At 54.8% G+C, this 21,754-nt stretch overlaps 5 protein-coding genes across 5 annotated transcripts; 3 read left to right on the forward strand and 2 right to left on the reverse strand.

The window, feature by feature from the left end:
• Positions 1-81: 81 nt before the first annotated feature.
• SODALDRAFT_342787 (family A G protein-coupled receptor-like protein) lies at positions 82-1,923 on the forward strand. The gene is made up of 2 exons (XM_028613101.1): positions 82-537; positions 651-1,923. Exons 1-2 carry the CDS (start codon positions 409-411, stop codon positions 1,473-1,475), a joined length of 954 nt encoding a protein of 317 aa, XP_028468107.1. The 5' UTR covers positions 82-408; the 3' UTR covers positions 1,476-1,923.
• Positions 1,858-3,742, reverse strand: SODALDRAFT_376091 (hypothetical protein; the record flags this gene model as incomplete). The annotated part of the gene is made up of 7 exons (XM_028614787.1): positions 1,858-2,001; positions 2,363-2,594; positions 2,636-2,694; positions 2,789-2,940; positions 3,036-3,160; positions 3,274-3,446; positions 3,551-3,742. 7 exons carry the CDS (start codon positions 3,740-3,742, stop codon positions 1,858-1,860), a joined length of 1,077 nt encoding a protein of 358 aa, XP_028468108.1.
• A 4,802-nt stretch (positions 3,743-8,544) lies between these two features.
• On the forward strand, positions 8,545-10,385 carry SODALDRAFT_321676 (hypothetical protein; the record flags this gene model as incomplete). Its single annotated transcript, XM_028609643.1, has 2 exons — positions 8,545-8,692; positions 8,794-10,385. 2 exons carry the CDS (start codon positions 8,545-8,547, stop codon positions 10,383-10,385), a joined length of 1,740 nt encoding a protein of 579 aa, XP_028468109.1.
• An 892-nt stretch (positions 10,386-11,277) lies between these two features.
• Positions 11,278-15,509, forward strand: SODALDRAFT_356274 (hypothetical protein; the record flags this gene model as incomplete). Its single annotated transcript, XM_028613893.1, has 8 exons — positions 11,278-11,333; positions 11,435-11,481; positions 11,801-11,955; positions 12,154-13,886; positions 13,971-14,082; positions 14,287-14,297; positions 14,407-14,479; positions 15,384-15,509. 8 exons carry the CDS (start codon positions 11,278-11,280, stop codon positions 15,507-15,509), a joined length of 2,313 nt encoding a protein of 770 aa, XP_028468110.1.
• On the reverse strand, positions 15,174-20,555 carry SODALDRAFT_290415 (hypothetical protein). Its single transcript, XM_028608642.1, has 3 exons — positions 19,567-20,555; positions 15,858-19,487; positions 15,174-15,741 (listed from the first exon to the last, which is right to left on the reverse strand). The coding sequence occupies exons 1-3, from the start codon at positions 20,332-20,334 to the stop codon at positions 15,586-15,588; spliced, it is 4,554 nt and encodes a 1,517-aa protein (XP_028468111.1). The 5' UTR covers positions 20,335-20,555; the 3' UTR covers positions 15,174-15,585.
• Positions 20,556-21,754: the final 1,199 nt, after the last annotated feature.

Here is a 21,754-nt window from a genome sequence, read left to right on the forward strand (position 1 = left end):
TGGAGGATCGAAGGTTACCTTACCTTGCCTAAGGTATCGTCATGATGGCGTGACGATGACTCCTTGCTTGTCTCGGTCGGTCGAGGGCATGCCCTTACGCTCTTAATTAATATTTAGAGTAAGGTAAGGTAAGCAGGGCAGGCAGTGGGGAGGTTCATTCTTGCCCTTACTTCACCACTACCCTCCATTTATATAAGAGGCGCACATCCTCATTTATGCCCCGTTAAACCTTCTTCCCGGACCACATTTTCCCTTCCAAGCAGACTGCTCTATCTTCCTCTCTCTTTGACGTTCTTTCATATATCGTCGCCACATCAACTACGCGTCAACAACTTGGTCTTCGACCTGAGCAGAGTGTGCCCCAGCAGACTAACCACACGACACCATACTCTCCACACCACCGCAACCATGGGACTCATGCTGGAGAGTCGCAACGATGCTCTGGACGTCAACGGGCCCATGCTCGGTGACCAGACTCTCACCACCAATGGCTCTAACTGGCTCTGGGCCGTCTTTTCTATTTATGCTCTCTCATTCGTAAGTATTCTCCCTCATGCCCGACGCCTTTGGGCAGTCTCTGGAGAGTCCTTTTTCCCGTTGACCTTGAAGAACTTGAGGTCTTTTGTTGCTAACACGCCCTCGTCCTGTAGCTGATTGTGATTGCCATGTCGATGCGTCCACGGGGAGGGGAGAGGATCTTCCACTACATCTTTGGCATCACCCTCTTCGCCGGCCTCATCGCGTACTTCGCCATGGCCTCGGGCATCGCGTACAGCGTCATTCCGCAAGCCAACCAACTCAACCGTGGCCTCAATCGCCAAATCTACTGGCCAAAGTACGTCTTCTGGGTCGTCGCCTTCCCTGCTATTGCTATGGCCGTGGGCCTAGTCTCGGGCGTTTCCTGGGCCACCATCTTCTACTACATCGCCCTCGCCTGGATCTGGATCCTTTCCTATCTGTTCGCAGCCTTCACCACCACCAACTACAAGTGGGGATTCTTCGTCTTCGGCACCGTTGCCATGGCCATTCTCCTTCTCCATCTCTTCTGGGATGGTCTTCGTGGATCCCGCCGCGTCGGCGTCACTCGCGACTACACTGGCATCGTCGCCTGGACTTCTCTGCTCTGGCTTCTCTACGCTCTCTGCTGGGCTCTCACGGATGGCGGTAACAGCATTGGCGTCATTGGCAGCTTCATCTGGTTTGGCATCATGGACATCCTCCTTATCCCCGTTGTCGCTTTCCTCTTCATTTTCCGCCGTTGGGACTATAGCCATCTCAACATGTACTTCACGCAGTATGGCCGCGTCCCTCGTGGAGGCGACTATCCCGAGAAAGGACATGCTGGTACCGCACCCGCTGGCAGCGTTCCTGCCGGTAATGGCCCCGCTGGCACCACTGCTCAGGGTCCCGCTACGGGTGTCGGCGCCGGCGCTCCGATGGCGGGTCCTACCGCCCCGGGCCATCACGCTGTCTAGGAGAGGGAAAAGGAGAAAACTCGCAGGGAGACAAGGGGTTCGTTGGATGTTTATTGAAGGTAATTCGACTAACAGGTCGCTGGCGTGTCGCTGTTCGACGCAGTTTCAACCGCCCCTCTAATCCAATGGAAGGTAAATCCACGAACCCCCTGACCGTCTGAATGAAATGGGTTCTCTGGGGAGGAACTTCAAAACCACGCGTTGTTGGCATCAAAATCTTAATTTTTTACCCTCTCTTGCTTCCATGGTTAGGTTAGTTTATAATTCGTTGTCGTGGACTCTCTGACCCTAGGGAAGTGGCTTTCGTGGCTTTTTTTACGTCCCCGGGTCTGGGAAAGGAGAGATAATTAGGTCTAATAAACGATTACGATATCCTGTCAAGTCAAGTATAACGTGAATCCATGAAAAATGCATCGTTGCATGTGTACTGGCTGTTGATATAGACGAGACGAGGGCAACGGGTTATGAGGGGAAGCCTGAAGAAAGCGTCCGCCTGTACGTCCGTCGTTGTCCCTGCAAGGCCAAGCTGGTTCAGTCACGTCAAAGCCCACTGCTGTTATCCAATGAACCACTCCTTGGCTGAGTGAAGCCGCCGTTGTCGGTCCCAGACAAGGAGACTCAAAACATAACAAATTCACAATCCCGCGTGCCAATATATTACGGACTGTGCTGCTTTCTCCTCAACCACACGGCTCCTCCCCTCTCCGGAGGCCAGGAGTTGCATCTTACTACGCCCCTCCGTGCCAGGTCACCAAGCTGAAGACCCCTTTGCCTGTTTTGGTTCTCTCTTACGGTTCCGTGCCAACAGCGAGTTAACAGGGTCGGCGGACAAGATTTCTGTATCATGCCTCATGAAACCGTAATCTATTGGTGAAGGAGTTGTCTACCAGCAGGTTGCTCAGCCATAATGCCGACTGTCGCTTTCCGGACCGAGCTAGGTCGGTACCGTCCGGGCCATGATTTGAGCCCCAGGCCGCATCGTCCGTTTCATAGACGGAGAGGGACGACACATTCTGTACTGAACGGGGTCTGTGGTTTCCCGTGATAGACGGGAAGTGCCAACCCGCGAGGGGGGAGTTCATCTTGGCTCGGTGAAGCGGCGGTGAAGTCAAGGCTTGCCTGTGCCGATTCTGAAGGCAAGGAATCAATCTACGCGGAACTTGACCAAGGCGGCCAAGATCCGGCAAGGCCGGCAGGTAACTTGCACGAGAAAATCCTCCTGTTGAGACGGATGTAGTTTTCTTCCCCTAAGGTAACCACCAAAGATGTACCGTACTGTCTCATATTTGCAGGACGGATAGAGGACAAATCACAAGGAAGCTGCCTGGCTCCTGAAGGTCATAGATGGAAAGTTCCGTCCCGGAAAAGGCAACTATCTGTTGCACGGCAGTTGCCTGTGGCGCCCAGGACAAAGGCAGGCAGCCGAATACAAGAGGGGAGAGGAGGACACGAAGAGTCGTCGTTGCTGACGTCGGCCGAACATGTCGGTCGCACGCCAAGCCAGGGCCATATCTACGGCCAGGACGCAGTTTGTCTCTATCCTCTATTCGTAGGGTAGACCAGGTTGCGTGCTCATGCTGATCTGACAGAGCACAGAGCACAGGGTGGAAGCGAGGAAAATGGGTGGCCGAAAAGAGCTTTTCAATGACACGTCAATGTCTGGAATTGTCAAGAGCTCATGGGCGCTGTGTAACCAGGCAATGTTTCGTGTCGTCTAAAGAGGGAGCGAAACCCGACGGGGTAGGAATCCCGAAGACGACCAACCCCCCCCCCCCCCCCCCCCCCCCCCGGTGTTGACCTGCGACACCCGATTCGCGAGCCGTCACCCTTGCGTTGGAGTGAAAAAGATGGGTGCAGTGAAGGCGGGAAGGATACCAGTCCACTGGGTGCTTGTTTCTGGGAACGCGGGTTTGGGGGCTCGCTGGATTCAGTTGTGGTGGTTGCCAGTGGCCAGCATGTTGGGTCGGCAAACTCGGGTGGGACATTGGTGTAAAATGTTGAAGGATCAGACGTGACTGGACTCGGTAATACAAATGCATAAGCAGACTTCCTTAATAAGTCGTCGGTCGCCATACTTCGAATGTCGTGTCATGGTTGAGGCCAGGAAATACGGCACGGTGAAGGCTTTTTGGGAGCGTTTCCACAAATGGAATCAACAGCGGGATGTGGTGACTTTGGATAGCCTTGTCCTCCTCCAGAAGAACTTGCTCGTGGTGTAGTTGCACGGAGGTGAATACGGAGTGCCTATTTCGTACAGGAGCTGTCATGATTGATTCACCTGTACGGACCTGTACGGATAACGGAGTACGAATACGTCCAATGCCTTTGCTGTGCACTCATTCAAGGACTACCTTATGCTTACCGATAGCTCCGGATACTCGACGGCTCCGTCGACCCGCCCGATAAATCCTGATGGTCTTAATCCGGGCGATCAAGGAGAAAACATCGGCATGTACAAGGTACAGTAATCAGATCATGGCTTCCAGGTTTGTGACCGACGCAAAAGGTTCCACTAGTTAAAGTTGTAACCCGAACGGGATGAGTCGATCGATGAATCAATGAATTAACGAGTCAATGAGTCGATGATTGATGTTACCTCCACCATGGGTGGTAAGACGATGGAATCCGATAAATGCTATGAAGTATCCGTAAAATTTTGACGAGACTGGTAGAATATAAACCCAACACGATAATTCCTCTTTTTGCCTAATTATGGCCATCGCCGAGTTTGCGCCGAGTACGGAGTACGTTGTATATCCGCATTGATTAATCATAATCATAATAGGGGGTCAACTGGTCGCTCAGCTCAGTTTGGTACCAACCACACCCTGCCTGGGCAATTTATTACTTTCGTATGAATAACGACCGTGGACGGTGTCTCTTCCTTGATCGTGAGCATGAGGTATCATTACGGAGCAATAAGACGCATTCTTCGTCTTCACGTGTACTGCACGACGCCAAGCTTGGTCACCCGCCATCCTTCATGGTTCATGTCTAGTCCACATGCTCTTGTATCCCTGAGACGCTGTGCCTTGGACGGGCTAGGCACGAACTGGCAAGGGTCGAGTGAAACATCGTTACGGCCGTGCTGGGTGGACTCGCAGAGCGAACACAGCCCGACGCCACGATTATGTGTACTTCGTAGAAGATGAAGAACGAAGTAGGTAATTACTTTGAAATGACATACAGTCTCATACTGCAAGATGGTTACTCCGTGCGTTATACGTCCGGACCTTCATCCTTCATTCTTCATCCTTGGTTCTTGGTTCTTCATTTTTCCTGCTGGCGCGCTTCCGATATCGTATACATTCGTACATATGTAGATGCGCACGATAATTTTGCACGATAGCGGGCGCTGCGTCGTTTCAACGGGATTTTATCCAAGATTCCCCGTCAAATGAACAGCGACGGACCAGCACCCGACCCGTTGTTACGGAGTGTACGGGTACGGAGTAATGACACCGTAAATATTATTTTGCATTGAGCAAATGGATGTACCGGTATGTACTCCGTTATAAGTGGTAGTCGAGCCGAACCCGGACGACCAAGTAATTTAAGGCACATGTACGGTTGGGATGTACATTGACCCCACACACACGACGGGCTTCCAGAAGAGCAAATGCTTTCAGCCAGAGATTTTCTTACTCAGACGAGAGGCATGAGTGAAGACTTCGTCGGTAGGAAGGAAAGGATCTCCCGTGTTATGAAACCCTCTTCATATTTCCATACACGGTACTCCGTCTGTACAGCGTACTCTATGTACATATTTTGTTCGAAACAGCAGCCGATTTAATTACAACGTACTGATATACTATACTGACAGAACCCAAGAGGAGGAAGCCCCCTTTGTCGTGGAATCTCGAATGCCGACACCTCCAACCAAAAGGCTCTGAAATGCCGACCCGACGCGACCCGACCTCTCCCTTAAACCCTGCAGCAAGATAAACAGTTAATCCTGATAAAATGTGCCACCTGGTGCTGGGTGGTGTGGTGCGGCGGCAACGATGTATTATTCGTACGAATAATTGTCCACTCACGCCGACATCATAGCCCTGGCCGCGCACCACCCTGCTACCCTGCTGCTACAACGTACATACGTAAGAAGCTATTCTTGCTGGGACAACGCCGACAGCGTCCTGCCTTGGTACGTATTTCTTCTTCCCTTCTGCTTTCTCTCTTTCTTTCTTTCTAACCCGCCCTCCTATCTTTCTCGGTATCGTGCTCTTACGCCTTTCTCTTCCCCTATTTCGCGCATTTCTCGCGCAGTGGTCTGCCATACCACCTCCGCCGCCATTTCGCGGTCAACCGTCGGAACAGAAGACGTTCCTCCTCGGGAAGAGTTAAAGCTGCACGCACGGTTCAGATGGCCGTTGGTCCAAAAAGAGAATCGTCTCAGGCCGGGGCAAGGTCTCATCCCAGTAGCCAAGAAACCATGAAACTTCGTCCCGTCGTGGGGGGACGAACAAGAACATAGACGAATCAGCGGCTATGATACGTGCTCTGTGACCCACCACACCAAACCAGAAGGGTAGGGTGGGGTGGGGGGAAAGCACGCAGGACTTAAGCGGGGTTAGTGAGGATCCTTTTGGGCTCCCGGCTCCCTCGCCTAGTACCCGGTAGGCCCGACTGCTACCTAATTCTGCGCGGTAGCAGTGTAAGTGCGTCCCTTGAAACGAAGTACGGTTGTACCAGAGGACGGAGTTGAGGTTAGAGGTGCGCACTTGGTATCCGTATCCGTACAGCGTACGGCGTACAGCGTACAGCGTACAGCGTACAGCGTACCGTACCTCGCGAGACATGGAAAATAGAGCCGGGAATCTGGTGGCCGGTGTTCCCCTGCTACTGGTCGGAACACTCCGTAGTGTACCGGCGTAAGTGTACCGGACTGAAGGCTAACTAGGCTAGACAGGTTAGCGGCAGTGGAGACAATCAAGGGTATGGTCCAACTAGGGCCCAGATTTGTCTCAATCCCACCAACTAGCGCAGTTCTCACGCGGCACACATCTGACCCATGTGCGCGGCTACCCCGATCTAGCTTCTAGGCTCCTGGCTGATACTGTGCGCATTTTCTTGGCGGTCCCGCACGGAGTACAATCATTCACGGGGACATCTGCAGCGAAGGCCCGCGTACCCGGGGGAGACCCAAATGACCTCAGAACCTTTCTAAGCTTTCCAGCCCCCCTTTTCTACCTACATATTATCTATTATGATCGGTGCAACCCACAGCATATAGGAAGGACGAGGGTTTTTCTATTCAACTACCGCCCTTTATCAGCGACTTTTCGTTTCGTACTGTACGAAAGTCTTGTCCACCTCAGTCCGTCCCGTGCTGGGGTCGGCTCTCCTCGCTCACTCCTTGTACTTCCACTTCTACACGTGTACTGTGTACGAAGTATGTACGGGGGTATGCTTGCTTTTGTGTCTTTGTGCACGTGTCGGTTCCCTGTCTTGCCATAAAGCGTTATGTATGAATCTGTCGCCAAGTTCTTCGAAGACGACATGCCAATTCAACATCCATCCAGTCGTCGAGTGGTCGCGACGAACACCAAAACTAAGGGTTTGGTAAAATACTCGGGGCAAATGAAAGTGTCTCTCATCCAAGTCAGTTATCAGTTGCCCAATAACGAGTTTTGCCACTCAGTCCACTTCCCCAGTCCGGGGGCTTGGGACCGCCCGCAGTTCCCAACCAGCCAACCCATAAACCAAGTCCGGACGCTTGGTTGTGACCAGTGACCACTAGGAGAAGACCATCCCCTATCCCCGGGCCAAGTTGGGAGAGTCCTACTGGCTGACGGTTGGGCTCAGAACGGTGAAGGGTGTCTTGGCATTCGCACAACTGGTATGTATGCGGTACAATGCGAGGGTACAACAGTACAAAAGTACGAATTGTGTCTGTTTCTAGGTTAAGGTAGTGTACGGTAAGGTAATTAGTGGTTGTGCGTGGGTTCTTTGTGCTGTATGTACGTTGTACGTTGTAATCTGGTGTTGTGCCCGTACCTATCGGTGTCGTGTGTCAGTCTGGGTCCTGCTTTTGGTGCAAGCTTCGTGGACCCCCAATTCTGGGTACCCTTCGTTTCGTCCCCCCCTCCATTCCCTCTCGCTGGTTCCTAGTTCCTCTTCGAATGTCTTTGCCCACCCCCCTTTCTTTCCCCCGAACCCACAGTAAAAACCCTTAGACTGTGTACACAACTGGATTATTATTAGTCCACAGTGTTATATGTACGAATACGTACCAGTGGAAGGGTACAGCACAGTGTCGCTCCCCCCTTCCCACTATCCACCGTCGTTCCACACAGATCCTCATCTCACCACGGGGAGCCCTCAATCAACTCTCTTATTCCTCTCCCTCACCTACTTTGCCCAAGTTGATCGGATCAGGACGCGGTTCAAGGTTCATTGTTCACGCTCCACGGTTGAAGGTCCAAGGTCAAGGCTCACGGTCCATTGTTCACGGTTCACGGTTCACGGTTCACGGTTCACGGTTCACGGTTCACGGTTCACGGTTCACGGTTCATGGATTCTCGAGTCGAGGTCCACAACTGACCAACATCTTCATTGTGCGAGCCGGTTCATCGCCGTCCATCTTTTCTTGCTTGTCTGGTCGACGCTCAAAAGAGCCTGGCCATTCATTTTCTACACAGGTCGGTTTCAACCTCATCCGTGGTTCAATAGGCATTTGCCCTCGTCCGAATATATTCAACTCGAGACGACATCACGTTGGTTCTGGACAAGTGTTCCCATCATTACTACTCTGTCTTTTCTTTTTGTCCATACTGTCGGGCCGGGTCCTCCCCAAGTCTCTGCAACGATCTTTGGTTCCAAGTTCTCGGGAATCCGTTCGAGTCGCTTTCCCAGCCTTTGTTCTGACACCACCCTCCGTCTGCAGGTCCTGCTGAGCTACCAACGACCAAAAATCTCTCGCATCCTTCCATCGCAACCCCGAGTTGATTAGTTGATTTCCGACGACTCCGCTTCTCTCCCCCGCCGGAATACCCTTTTGTTTTCTCCTTTTTTTTTCACTTTCTCTTGTCTATCGATGACGACGGACGCAACTCGCATTTCGGATAAGATGTCTTCTCTTGCCGCTGAGGTCAATACCTCGGACATCACACGCCAAGTTACCTCGAGGACGACCAAGAGCGGTCGTCGACTGCACTATGAGCTGACCTGCCTTCAACAACCCGAACGCGCCCGAGCCTGCGGCTCCGGTCAAAAATGTAAGCAACAGATTCCTACTTGCTGTCCGCTGTCCTCCTCGTGCCTCGTGTCCTTAAGGTCCCATGGCTGACATGACGCTTGTTTCTTTGTTCTTTACTAGCTGCCGCCGACAGACGTCCTGTCGACCCGCCGCCCGTCGTCCAGCTACGCGTGTACGAAGGGCCTACTCTGGAAGACAGCAAGGATATCACACTTGGGTACAACGCCAATTTTTTCGTCTACGTTGACCTGCAGCATGCCCGGCCCATGGCAAACGGGCGGGTTCAGACGCCTGCAGCGACCTCGCCGCCTGTTTTGACCGGTGCTCCCGTTTCGGGCATGGCCTACCTCGACCGTCCTACCGAGGCCGGATACTTCCTCTTCCCTGATTTGTCGGTTCGACACGAGGGCCGCTACGTCTTGGGGTTCAGCTTGTACGAGGAACTCAAGGACGAGGAAGACCAGGACGGCGATCCGGCTGACGATCCCACGCCGGGCTTCTACCTTCGCATGAAGCTCTTGTCTGCGCCTTTTGTCGTGTTCAGCGCCAAGAAGTTTCCCGGCCTTACCTCGAGCACCTCGCTGAGCCGTACTATTTCTGAACAGGGCTGCCGCGTCCGCATCCGCCGCGACGTCCGCATGAGGCGGCGCGACGGGAAGCCCTCGGCAGCTAACGAGTATGACAAGGACGAGGAAGCTGCGCGCAGCAGGCGCACGCAGACGCCCGACATGCGCAAGGACCAGTACCGAGGACGGTCCACGAGCAACAGCAGCGACCAGAGAACGCCCTACTCGGCGGTGCCCGAGCAGCGTCGGCCGTCCGACGTGGACTCGTTCCCTCCGCCACTGCCCCCGCCGCCTCCCCCTCCTCAGCATGGCCCTCCGCAGCACGGCCCTCCTGTTGTTCCGTCGACGGCACAGATGCGCTACGGCTCGGATGCGTCCAGCAACGGATATTCCCAGCACTACATCCAGCCCGCGGCCCAGCCGTCGCCCATCTCGCCCACCTCTGCGTACCACCCCGGGCAGCCGTCTCCGTATGCTGCTGCCGCACCGCCGCCATCAGCGTACGGATATCAGACTATGCCGGCGCCGACCCCGCACTACGTCCCCGGCTCGGTGACCCCGACGATACCGCGAGACGTCTACGACAGCCGGCCGCCGACTTCAAGCGTGCCACCCTCGCCGTCTCACGGACAGTATCCGACGAAGGAGACGGTCTACAGCAGGAGAGAGTCCGAGTACAAGGCAGAGGGCGAATACGCAAGAGGCCCCGAGACTAGGCGGGATTCGCATCTCGCTCCTGTCCAGCCGGCGCCAGGCGCTCGTGGTCCGATAACGTTGCCTCCCATCTCGGCGGTGTCGGACACGTCCAGCTACTCTCTCTCCGGCATGGCGGCACCCTCGATGTACCATTCGTCGGCGGCGCCACCACCACCACCACCGCCACCACGGGGCGATTACATCGAACCCTCGCCGGCGGTGACGGCGCCTGTTCCGGAGATGGCGGCGCGTGCAGGGTCGAAGAGGGCATACAACGAGACGTTTGCGGAGACGACGTCGTCGCTTTACGATGGGCAGCGACCACAGGACGCGCACCACCACATGCATGGGCGGCCGACGTATTATGACGCGGAAGAGCCTCCGATGTTTTACCAGAGGGCGGACGGCAAACAGGTGTTCAAGACGCCGAACCATTTTTTCAACTCATAGAAGCACACATTCTCCCTTTTTCTGTTTTATTTTGGCCCCCCGGGGGATGGGGGAGGTTGGTGCTGGCAGCCGGGCACGAGATTTTTTGGTTGCATTTCTTCTTGATGATCATGGTAGCGTGGAGGGAGGATTCGATGCTTTTTCCGAGGTTGGGGTTCATTTTGGACGTGTGGCACTCGATAGATCGGGTGTTCAATCGGTTCTTTCGATGGGATGACACAGTTGGTGTTTTCTCGGCTGTCCCTCGAGTGGTGAGAGGGGACGGTGCCCATGACGAGGTGCAAGTCGACATTTTCCCTTCTTCCTCCCCTCTTTCTTTGTTTCCTTTTGGGCTGTGTCTTGTTTTCTCTATTGTATATATCTGCTCCGGAAGATCCGGAACGCCAGGCCACCAGGGCGTCTCCTTTCATTTTTTTCCTATTTCTTTTTTCCTACTACAATCATATCTGTCTCACAGCCTACACATGGAAGATTTGTTGGAGAAATCGGCGACTTGACTGAGAGTTGGCTGGTATGTCGAAGGGACGGGAATCCGGGGGTCAAGACTGTGTGTGGACGAGAGATGAGTGAGGGGACACCTACTGGTCCGCTGGATGTCGCATACATGTTTCCATGGGAGGTGAGGATATTTCTTTTTATCTATTTCTCGCGTCTCGACTCTTGCCTTGCTTCTCTTTTTTCTTGTACTCTTGTCTGGTGTCTAGTTTTCTCAACTTATAGCAAGGGGGCCACTGTGGACCTGGGCCGGCGGTGATGCATCCGCTTTGGCTACTCCGGGGTGTTGAACGGGACGTGTGGACACAGACATGGTGTTTTCGTTTTAAAGGTTAAGCGAAGCTGGTTTTCATTGCTCTGTGTGGTGCATGGATTTCCGTAGAATGGAAAATGGAAGATGTATATGCTTTTGCTCGATGCTTTGCCGTGCCTTGGGCCTGGTAACTGTATATTGTATTGATTGTTGTGTTGATGTATGAGCAGAAAGGTGGAGATGTGGATGTATACGGAACGGATATTCCGCAGATCAATTCTGTGACTTGTCGGGACACAAGAGGTGGTGGTTCTGGATACACTCTCATTACAGCATATTCATCCCTTCGTAAGTAGACTGAGGTATTGTGGAAAATAACACCTGTGGTTCTGTTGATTGATGAGGTACCTTATAGTGCCCGCACTTTGTACATTTCACGGGTACCTTGCAGAGCCGTTGAGACGTTACCCCATATTTTAGCGCACCTATAGGTACGTACTTTGTATTCCCTGCAACTGACTTACTGTCGCGTCAATTGTCTGAAGGTAAGGTATTGGGTACCTTACATTGTACGCGTCTGGTCTGGATCGTCTGGATCGCACCCTAGCAACGATGTAAGCAGAGTGAACTTCCGTCTGTTTACTGTGACCGCCCACCACCCACACAGTCACCCCCTTCACCCCCTTCACCCCCTTCACCCCCCCATTCCTGCCCTCATTTCAAGCGAAAGCAACAGCCCCTAACAACAACAACAATAATAACAACAATAACGACTCCGCCTTGCATTCTCGTCGTCGTAAAGAAAGCGACTCTGAGCCTATAGTGCAATCGTTTTGTCCTTTCTCCCTGTGGAGGGAGATAACACAGGGATACGACTATCTATCCCACTCCCTTCTCTCTTTCTCTCTCTCTCTCCTGCTCCCACCGTATCCACCAAAAGATTATACTCGACTTTTCTTTCGCTTGTTTCTTGCCGTATTCCCCGGCGGGGCCTCGAGCACAGGTGAAAGAAACAAACAGACGAGTCTGGGCTCTCTACAGCCACCCACAGCTATGGCTCCGCCCTCTCCATCGAAACCCGGACCGCTGTCCTCCCATCCTGTGACCAGTGTCGATCCGTCAGCCTCTAGCGGCATCAGAGCTGCAAGAGACTCCCGCCCTGGAACCGACACAGGACCCCGATCTCCAGTGCTCAAGTCCCGTTCTCGCTTTCACGAGGGCTCCATGAACGACCGAACATCCTCCATTCCACCCATCAGCTTCCTCGGCCCCGAAGAAGAGGCTTTTGAGCGCCGAATGCGCCTCGACTACCCAGGCCGACCTTCCCAAAACACGTCGTACGAACGCGGGGCCTCGTCGCTGGACAGTTCGCATACTCTCTCCCCTCAACCTCAGCCTCCACATCTCGGTGGCGGCCCGAGACCGGTTAGCGCCGCCGGCCACTACGTCGGAAACAAGAAGGGATTTTGGGGTGGCTTGCGGGAGAAACTCAGCTTTTCGCGTGATAAGAGCACCGGTGGCTTGAAGCGACCCGCGAGTCTCGATGCGAAGGCCAACCCCGCTGGTGCTGCTTCTGTCTCTGTCTCTGTCTCTGCCGCTGCCGCTGCCGCTGCCGCTGCCAATACCAATGCCGCCGGACTCGCTTCTGAGATGAGAGGCGTGAGCACAATGCCGAGCAAGGAGGAAGTTGCTGCCAGCTACCAGAAGCTCATGCGAGACGGCTTTTTCAGCTCCCACGCCATCCCATCCGCTCGCCAACCCCCTCCGCCGGGCATCTCGGTGCCGTCTACTCCAACTTCCATGCATCCCCCGACCGGCGCTTCGTTTGCCGCTCGCATGGCCATTCACGACACCAATGGCAATTGGGGGTTGCCTAGGCAGTCGCCGCTCCCTCCTATTCCTTCGCCTTTACAATCGCAATCGCAATCCGGACGTGGTGACGGTTACGGTGGCGGTTACGGTGACGGCTACGGTGACGGTGATCAGATGAGCAGCCCATCCCGCGGGACCAAGCGTGGCCACGCCGACGGAGACGATGACACTTCGCTGTCATTCAAGAAACTCCGTAAATCCGCCTCCCGCATCTCTTCTGAACTCCCATTTCCCGGCCTCCGGAAGCAACGGTCTCGCCAGGCCGTACAGTCTCCGAACAATTCCCGCCCGTCCGATTCATCCGCCGCCCACGCCCACGCCCACGCCGCCGCCGTTGCAGCTATGCCCCCTCCCCCCACCCCCTTCGGCATCCAGGTCCGTCGCACGTTCAGTTCTTCTTCCGGCCGCGAAACGAACCGCCTCGCGAAGCGGCCCCAAAGTTCCGGCAGAGGACGCGCCCCGCCGTCCGGAGACCCTTCCTTGGCCGCGAGCGGCCCTGATACCCGCATGAGCATCGACTCGGGCGCCCCCTCCTTCGACAGCATAGCCACCACCGCGTCCACGTCCCGAGACGAGATGCGCGGCAGCACCGTTGGCTTCATCAACAGCAGCCACGCTGCTTTTTCCGATTCTATGCGCTGGGCCAGGCCGGCGAGGCGGAACAACAACAACAACAGCAACAACAGCAACAACCAAGGTACTACCACCGGACTGCGCGTCCGCCCCGACACCAACAGGGGGGTCCCCACGGTGCCGCGTGTCCCGGACCAGTTTAAGATGCGGTCTGGCGGCGGTGCGGAGAACCAGGTCTCCGACGTGCATCCTCCGTTCTACCAGCAACAGCAGGTTCAGGGCGAGGGTCACGGGCATGGACAGGGCTGGTGGCGTCGCTAGAAGTGAGCCGTCTTGTCTCTTGTCTCTTTTTTTCTTCTTCTTTCCCTTTCTGGCATGTGCTCGCCTCGTAGCGAGTCTCGATCGCCTCCGAGCTGGAGCTTGGGCGTTTATTTTGGTTTCCCGCCGGCTTTCTTTGGTCTTGCCATTCGCGCCCTTTTGATCCGAAAGTGGTTCATCTTCGGGGTGCTGGCTGGCTGGCTTGGCTTATGCCAACTACGCCCTGGACGAAATGATGCCATGATCACGCATATCCATGAGACAACAGAGAGAAGGGAAAACATGACTTTTCCTGTCTATTCTTGTACTCTCTCGGCTTGGGGCGTACCGGTTGCTTTCCCATGACTTGACGACTTGATGGACGTTACGGATAACAAAAGGGAATTTCAGGCACACGACAGGTGTGTTTTACGGCTCACGTTCACGTCTTTTTCTTTTCCTGTCTTGGGGCTCTCCTCATTCGCCTAGCCTCTCTTACTATCCTCTATTGTCTCACGAGATCACGACAAGATCGAGAACACGCGATGGCAGGGATTATGTTGGTTTGCTGGACGATGACCAGACAGTTTCACGCTCAGGGCCCGTCTGACTGGGTTATAGAGGATGGATGGACAGGGTAGGACAGAACAGTAGAGGGCAGGTCAAGGAGTACCGGAACTGGAAACCAGGGCTTATTATCGTTTGTCTGGACCATATGGTGGTTCTTGTTCCTTTTACCTTTCTTTCCCCTGGACCCCTGGACTTGGCCATTCTCCCAACGGAAGTGGCCCGGAATGGGGGGGGGGGGGGGGGGGCGCTGCTGGATAGACCTAGGATGCCGATGCCGTATGAGTTGCTGAAGGAAATGTGTTCCTCATTCCTCGTTGAATGTCTGCCTCTCCGTCTCTGATTTCTGCCTTGTCAAGTGTGATATCCCATCCCTTGGACGGAATGCACCGTTCCTTGGCATCAATTTAGTGAATAAAACACAGCATGCCCTCGAGATGAGCATGAATAATAATAATATTAATAATCACAGAAATAACCCGGTCCGCATTGTATCAAGTTTTGGTTGTCTCTCACCGCACTTCTTCCCGCCGCTCTATCCCGCCCACCGCTATATCAAGGGCATGATCACCACAGAAAAGTAATAACGATAAAAAAGGAGTAACAATATCCATGCTTTATGGGGGCGGCCAAGGAAGAAAATAACGAAAGAATCCTGCAAGCCCCGACAAATCTATTCTACCTTTTAATCATACCCATGCGATAGCATTCATTACGTCTGGCTAAGACGCAAAAAAAAAAAAAAAAAAAAAGGAAAAAAAAGGAAAAAAGGGGAAAAAAGAGCCATACCTGATATCGCCTTACGTGTTGCCTTCAAAACCCGCGTTGCTCCATGCCTTCTCGAATACCATTAACTGACATGAATATAGAATAGTAGACAAATGACGTTAAATGGGACAAAATTATAACCACCACGGCGACTGTTGGTGCAACCACCGCAGCTCCGGAAACAGTGGGAGAGAGAAACCGCCTCTCCCTTCCGATTTAAGGATGATAGAAATGTGATGGCAACCGAGCGAAACGCCAGCTTCCCGCCGGATTGGAAGAAGATAAATGAAAATGCGTAAAGGGGTGGTGGTAAAAGTCATGAGATTGTTCCAATGTCATGCAAAAGGGCAAATCCATCCGCTCGCTCCCTCCGTCTCACAACACCTCGACGACACCATCCGGGAAGTTCCTCACAACCGTGGGAACTTCGTTAGCAGGCAGTACAGACCGGATCATCGACCAGGCCCCCGCATAAGCCTGCGGGAAACGGATGTACAGCATAGCAGCGAGGATGCAGGTAAGCAGAGGGATCTGGAGGTGAGCAGAGCAAGTCAGCAACAAACATTCCCGGCTTGGGTGTGAATCGCAAAAAAAAAAAAAAAAATTTTTTTTGACATCCCTCTCCTTTGGGGGAACTTAGGACTTACCCAGATGAACCAGAGGTTCTTATCACTCCGCACACCCTTAAACTTCACTGCGTGCATCCTGAGGAAGTCCTGCTGCTGCTCTTTCGTGATGGCCTTCTTCCTCCCAATCCTGAGCGCCTTGGGAAGGGAAAGCTGGCTGGTTGACGACTCCCCGGCCTCCGCCTCCGCCTCCGCCTCTGCCACCGTGCCCTCGGCCGTCTCCGAGTCGTACAGCCTGGCGCATTTGTTATCGGCCTCGGCTTCGGCAGCGGCTTGCGCGGCAGAGGCCTGCTTCTTATCCACGACGTCTCGCGGGAAGATCTCCGAGTAGGCAGGAGGCGGGACCGTGCCGTCGGCGGCTTTGCTACTGCTGCTGCTGCTAATGCTAATGCTATTGAGCAGCATGGCGGATAGATCCCACCACTTAAAGTCCATCGGCCTGGAGGCGTCGTCTCCCTCTCCTGCTGAACCGGGTCGTGGTCCCAACATGCCCGGCATCAACGAAGTCATCCGCCCCATGAGAGGGTGTTGCTGCAGGTACGCGTGGTAGTCCGGAAGCATGGGCATCCTGGGGAGAGCGGGCATCTGCGGCAAGTTTGGCAGGTTGGGCATCTGCGAGAGGTTGGGGAGATGCATCGCCGCCATGCTTTGCTGGAGCTGCTGCAACTGCGCTGCGAACTGGTCCCGGACCGACGCTGCCAGCGCCGTCCTGGGCGAGCCGGGCACGGTCTGTGGCTCTGCTTCTTGCACCTCGGCGGGGCTATGCTGCCTCTCGACCGCGTTCAAGCGTCTTCCTTGCACGTCGAGCCACTCGTCCTCGTCCTCAAAGTCCCCGCTCGAGTATTCGGGACTCTCCTCACTATCCCCGGCACCATCGTCCGACTTGCCCGACATGCCGTCAGCGTCCCACAGTGACCGCAAGGAGACGGCGCTGTTCGCCCTGCTGTGCAATGAGCGCAGTGACGACCGGCTCTGAGATCGGACGTGACGCTCGCACCGCCGGATATGCTCCATGACCTCCTGTGAACGAGCCACGTCTGCTGGGAGGTCGCCGGACAGACTCCGGATCGTCGGATCGGCACCGGCTTGTATGAGCCGGCGCACAATGACCTCGTGACCGCTAATCGCGGCCATGTGCATCGGCGTATATCCGCCCCTGTCGCGCAAGTCCGGGTCGGCTCCCCGGGCCAGCAGGCCGGCCACGAATCGATGATAGCCGAGCGAGCAGCCGAGATGAAGCAATGTCTGGCCCGTGTGTGTCCTCAGGTCGAGCCGCGCCACCCTAGGGCTGTCGTCCAGGTCGATGAGCTCCAAGCATTTCATGAGTTGGGGCTCCGTGTCCAGGCCGAAGTTGTTGCCGCCAGACCCCGATCCAGAACCCGAACCGGCGGTGAAACTAGCCCATGCATCCGGGTCTGATCCTATGATTCTCTGTGCGAGGTCCCTCACGCCGAGGTACTGACCCGTCATCTTGTGGGAGATGGCACTGATCAGAAGCTTCATGGTCACGGCTTCCTCATCGTCAATGTACTCGAACATATGCGGTGGGATGTGTGTAAACGGCTGGGATTGTCCCTGCGGCTGTCTGAGGGTGACGGGGACCAGGCCCGCCATCGCTCGAGGAGGGAGCAGGCAGACGAGAGACGATTCCCCCCAGAAAGTCGTCGTAGTTGCCCGCTGATCGCCAAAATACACATCCAGCCCCTGGAAGAAATTCGCTCCCAGAATAGTCACCTCGATCCCACCCAGCTTTGGACCGCGGTTCGGGATGATCTTATGAATCGTCGGAGGCGGTCTTGGTGGAGTTGCTGCGTTTGCTCCGTTGACGCCGTTAATTCCGTTGACGCCGTGAATTCCGCCGACCCCGTTGACCCCATGGACTCCGTTGGCCGCGTGAACCCCGTTGGCGAAAAAGGGCAAGCTGGTCACCGGGCCTTGGGGAAGCGGGGCTTGTTGTGGGAGAGTGCCGGGGCTCTGCCGGATCATGCTAGGGCTAGGGGCTCGACTATGCTGGGTCGACGCCGGGGCAGAGAAGGTGTGCGCGGCCAGGCTGTCCAAGCTAACAGGGCGACCGGCGTTGTACAGCTCGGGATCCTGTCCATTAGCTGTGTTGGCGTTGCCAGGCGATGTCGGGCCGACAGATAACGCTCGGGAGCCGCCTGGCGTCCCTGTCCCTGTCGGTGAGTTCTGCCCAAAGAAACCGTCGGCGGGAGGCAGAGTGAGACCAGTGGAGAACGGAGACATCGCAGCCGAAGCACTGACGACCGTTTGGGCGGCGGCCGCCGCCGCGGGTGGGTGCGCACCATCAGCCGCCGCCGATGTGTCTAACCGAGTCATCGTCATCTCCATGGGCAGTCTACACCCGCTCGCCTTGCGCTTCTTCGAGGCCGGTCCCGGGGCGGACGAGGGAGATGCCGGACGAGAGCACGCTGCGGTCTGAGGGGTGGTCGGCGCAGGAGAACCCTTGGCTGGGGTAGTCGAGGTGGATACATGCCCTGGCGAAGGAGCCTGATGGAGCGAAGGAGGCGGCGGAGGGGCAACGGTGGTGTTGGCGGAGAGAGAAGAAGACGAAGAAGAAGAAGAAGAAGAAGTGTTGTCAGCAGGAGGACTCGTCGTGGGCATGGAGGTCTCCGGAGCGGGCGCCGGCAGCATATGCAACGCTGGATGTGTCTTGTGGTCGTCGGTGATCATGATGGACGGGGACACGGCCTGGGCGACGACGCGGTCGTGCCAATCTTTGATGGTGAAGATGACCTGGAAGCCCATCTTCTCGGACTGGTGCCGGCAGTAGCAGGCGATTCGCATGGGCGCATCAACTTGCAAGGCCCCGGCACGACCCGCACCTGTGCAAGGTTGCCAATCCTTGATTTCTTTGGTGTTGAAGACGATCACCCTCCTGTTCTCGTCTTTCTTCCACATTTCTTCCTCTTCGAGTTTCTTGATCTTCTTCCTGCCAGCCCGCTTACGCTCGCGCATAATGCACCCTTTGCAGATGCGGACCTCACCGCCGTTTGCCGTCTTGTTCTCCTCCATGTCCACGTCGGCAGGTGGTCCTTGGATCGGAGGGTGAGAAGCCTCAGCAGCCCTCTGGAGCGCTCGGCGCTTGTTGTTCTCGTTTTGCATGGCGGTAGTACAAACCAGCTGGACGTAGAGCTCCAGGGTGTCTGGGGACCGCTCGGCCGGGGGCTTGGCGAGGAGCTTGGGCTTCGAAATGGTATGAGTGGGGAGATGCAACCGTTTGATGGTGGGCGGGGCGCCCAAGAGAGTCATCTTAATCGGGATTTGCGTCTCGACGCGGGACTTGGGGGGGGTCTCGTGGATAAACAGCTGGCCCTGGAATGAGAAATTGCTGTACGGCGGCTGGCCGAAGAAAGCCGCATGGTGCATCATGTGAGAGAAGTAGGGGGGGATCATGGCGTAACCGTGGTTGATATCGGGCATATCGACGGCTGACGGCCAGAAAGCGCCGGGTTTTATGGGCGCAGCCATGCCTTGTTGTTGTTGTTGTTGTACGTCGGCGACGTTAGTTGGAGAGGGCGAGTTGTTGAAGAAGGTTGAGAACGGCGCTGGATGGTGGGGTAGAGGTTGTGAGAAGGGAGATGTTTCGCGCGAGGCCGACATATGGAAGGCGTTCATGGTTTGAGGGAATTGCTAATAATTGTGGGAAACTTGCGTGAGCAGACGACGGCACAGGGGGCCGGAAAGACAAGGTGGGAATCTATCGACTCACATGTGAATGTCTACTACGCGCTAGATCTTCGACCCTGCTCGGGGTCATGTTCGCCTGGATGGCATCGGAGGAGGCGTTCGGCGGTGACAGCGCGTGAGAGGGAGGCGGGATATGGTTGATGGCCTGAGGGCTGCTAGAAGCACTCTCGAAATCAAAGGATTCGTTCATAAAGGAATCATCGGTGATCTGCCTGTGATCTGCGTCGCCTCCGCAAAGTACGCCAGGGGCGGCGGACGTTAAAGACGACGACATGTCAGCAGAGCCGAAGAGAAAAGTGGCATTGCAGCCGGAGGGCTGGAAGTCGGGAGAGTCGTCCGAAATGTCCCACTCCTGGTTCGTGGTGTCTGGGCCATCCGCCATGGTAACGTCGCCGGCACTGAAGGTGGTTTTTTCGGAGGACGAACTTCCCGTTCGCTTAGAGAAACAAGAATCGGAGGAGGAATCGCGGAACGAATCGTCATGAGCCGAGTCGGGGGATTCCGCAGCCCGATTGTCCGTCGGGGTGGCCTTGGGGGGGTATTGGGAGGAGACCTTTGGAGGAATCGAGTTGAATGACTCCAAATCCTGGTCGTTGGATAAACCAAAATCGAGGCCAAGAGTGGTATGGAGAGGATCTCTGGTTCTAGTTCTAGTTCTGGCCGGAGAGGCGGCTGCAGAAAGGACATTGGCGTTGTCGTAGTCGAAGAATTCGCTGAATTCGCCGGTGGCGGTCATGTCTGTGCCAGCGATCAGAGAGCTGGCACCGACGCCGGCACCAGCATCTGTCATGGCCAGACGGCAGATTTCCTTTGCTTTGCTTTTCTTGTTCTTTCCGATTTAAAAAAAAAATATCGATTACGGTGGCTTTTTCGACCAATTGCTCGCTTCAAAGACGGGGGGGGTGGTGGTTGTTGATGTTGGTGTCGGGGCCACGGGGCACGGGACACGGGACACGGAGGATGCTGGAGGAGGGAGGTTTTAGGCCCCGATAGGGAAAGTTGAAAGTCGTGGGAATGTTGACGACGACTGGACGAAACACAGTGCAAAACAAGGTCGATGATAGAGAAGTGCTTGTGCATATACACTGTGTGAGTGGGGATGGGAGAACCAATCACCTTGGTCCAAAGATCAAAGGGATGGGTTCACACCGACAGTGACAAAGTACGAAGTACCTGGAAGTAGCAAGTCTGGATAGGCCGAAATTCAGAGACAGGCACGATGGAATCGAATCGTGTACGTTGTATCCTCAAAAGTACCCAGTACGGAGTACCGACGCGCAATCGACTGGAATGGGGTTCTCGACTCGCAAGCCAGGCGGTAATTAAAGACCTCAGAGTTCACTTGGTTGAACTCCTTGTTCGATGACTTTTTGCTTTTGGACGCGAGTGGTCAAGAACGGCAAGCCTAGATGTTAGTCAAGGGGTAATTAATTGCCAAGTAATTTGCTTGGATCTGATCGGTGACACAATCATCATAGATGAGACGGGGAACGGGCGAGAATAATGATAAGGGATTAATTATAAGGAACAGTGTTAGACTTCAGACCAACGCGCTAATTCCGGGTCTGTCATATTCTTATAGACTTGGAGACTTATTGTGAACTAGGTACCAAGCGTACGAAGTACCAGTCGCAAAGCATATAATGTCTTGCATCTGCCGACATCTACACGCAAACGTCGAGTCGCTCATTCGTTCCTCGTAAATGATAGAAGGGCCAGACCGCAACGCAACATGGATATCTGACGCAACCCTGCTGGCGGAGCTCTTTGACTTTCCGATGGCTCTTACCTCTTTGATTCGAAAACGGGAGATGCTCGGTTCATCCGCTTCGGACAATAACTTGCGACGAGCAAAAGTCAGAGCGTATAGGGGCGAGACGACGCGGGCGATGGTGGTAAATTAGAAAGCCACCGAGTACGTAGATAATCACTTTGACGCTTTTGGAAGAGGCAGGACTCCTAGAATCAATCGGCTTTCTCTGGAATGCACACGATACCTACATACGCGACTGTGGCTGGGCAACTCATCCTAAGGTACGGGCTGTAATTACTGTACATATGTATCCTGTAAGTCGTCGTTACTCGTTTTTGTTAATTGGTTCGAAGAATGCACGGAAATAAGCTACCGAGTAAAAAAGGAAGACGAGTTGACGCCGCACGGGCCAGAACGGGTAATCGTGGATCCTTCGAAGGCGGCGGGCCGCTTCGAA

Source organism: Sodiomyces alkalinus, assembly GCF_003711515.1.
Source record: "Sodiomyces alkalinus F11 unplaced genomic scaffold SODALscaffold_2, whole genome shotgun sequence".
NCBI classification, from domain to species: Eukaryota; Fungi; Ascomycota; class Sordariomycetes; order Glomerellales; family Plectosphaerellaceae; genus Sodiomyces; species Sodiomyces alkalinus.

Excerpts from the sequence above, each read along its gene's own strand:
- SODALDRAFT_342787 (XM_028613101.1), top strand. The coding sequence starts at position 409 with ATGGGACTCATGCTGGAGAGTCGCAACGATGCTCTGGACGTCAACGGG. Across the intron at positions 538-650 it reads CTATTTATGCTCTCTCATTC|CTGATTGTGATTGCCATGTC; the intron begins GTAAGTATTCTC and ends CTCGTCCTGTAG.
- SODALDRAFT_290415 (XM_028608642.1), bottom strand. The coding sequence starts at position 20,334 with ATGACAGATGCTGGTGCCGGCGTCGGTGCCAGCTCTCTGATCGCTGGC. Across the intron at positions 19,488-19,566 it reads CGCGTAGTAGACATTCACAT|CAATTCCCTCAAACCATGAA; the intron begins GTGAGTCGATAG and ends CACAATTATTAG. Across the intron at positions 15,742-15,857 it reads AGAACCTCTGGTTCATCTGG|ATCCCTCTGCTTACCTGCAT; the intron begins GTAAGTCCTAAG and ends GCTCACCTCCAG.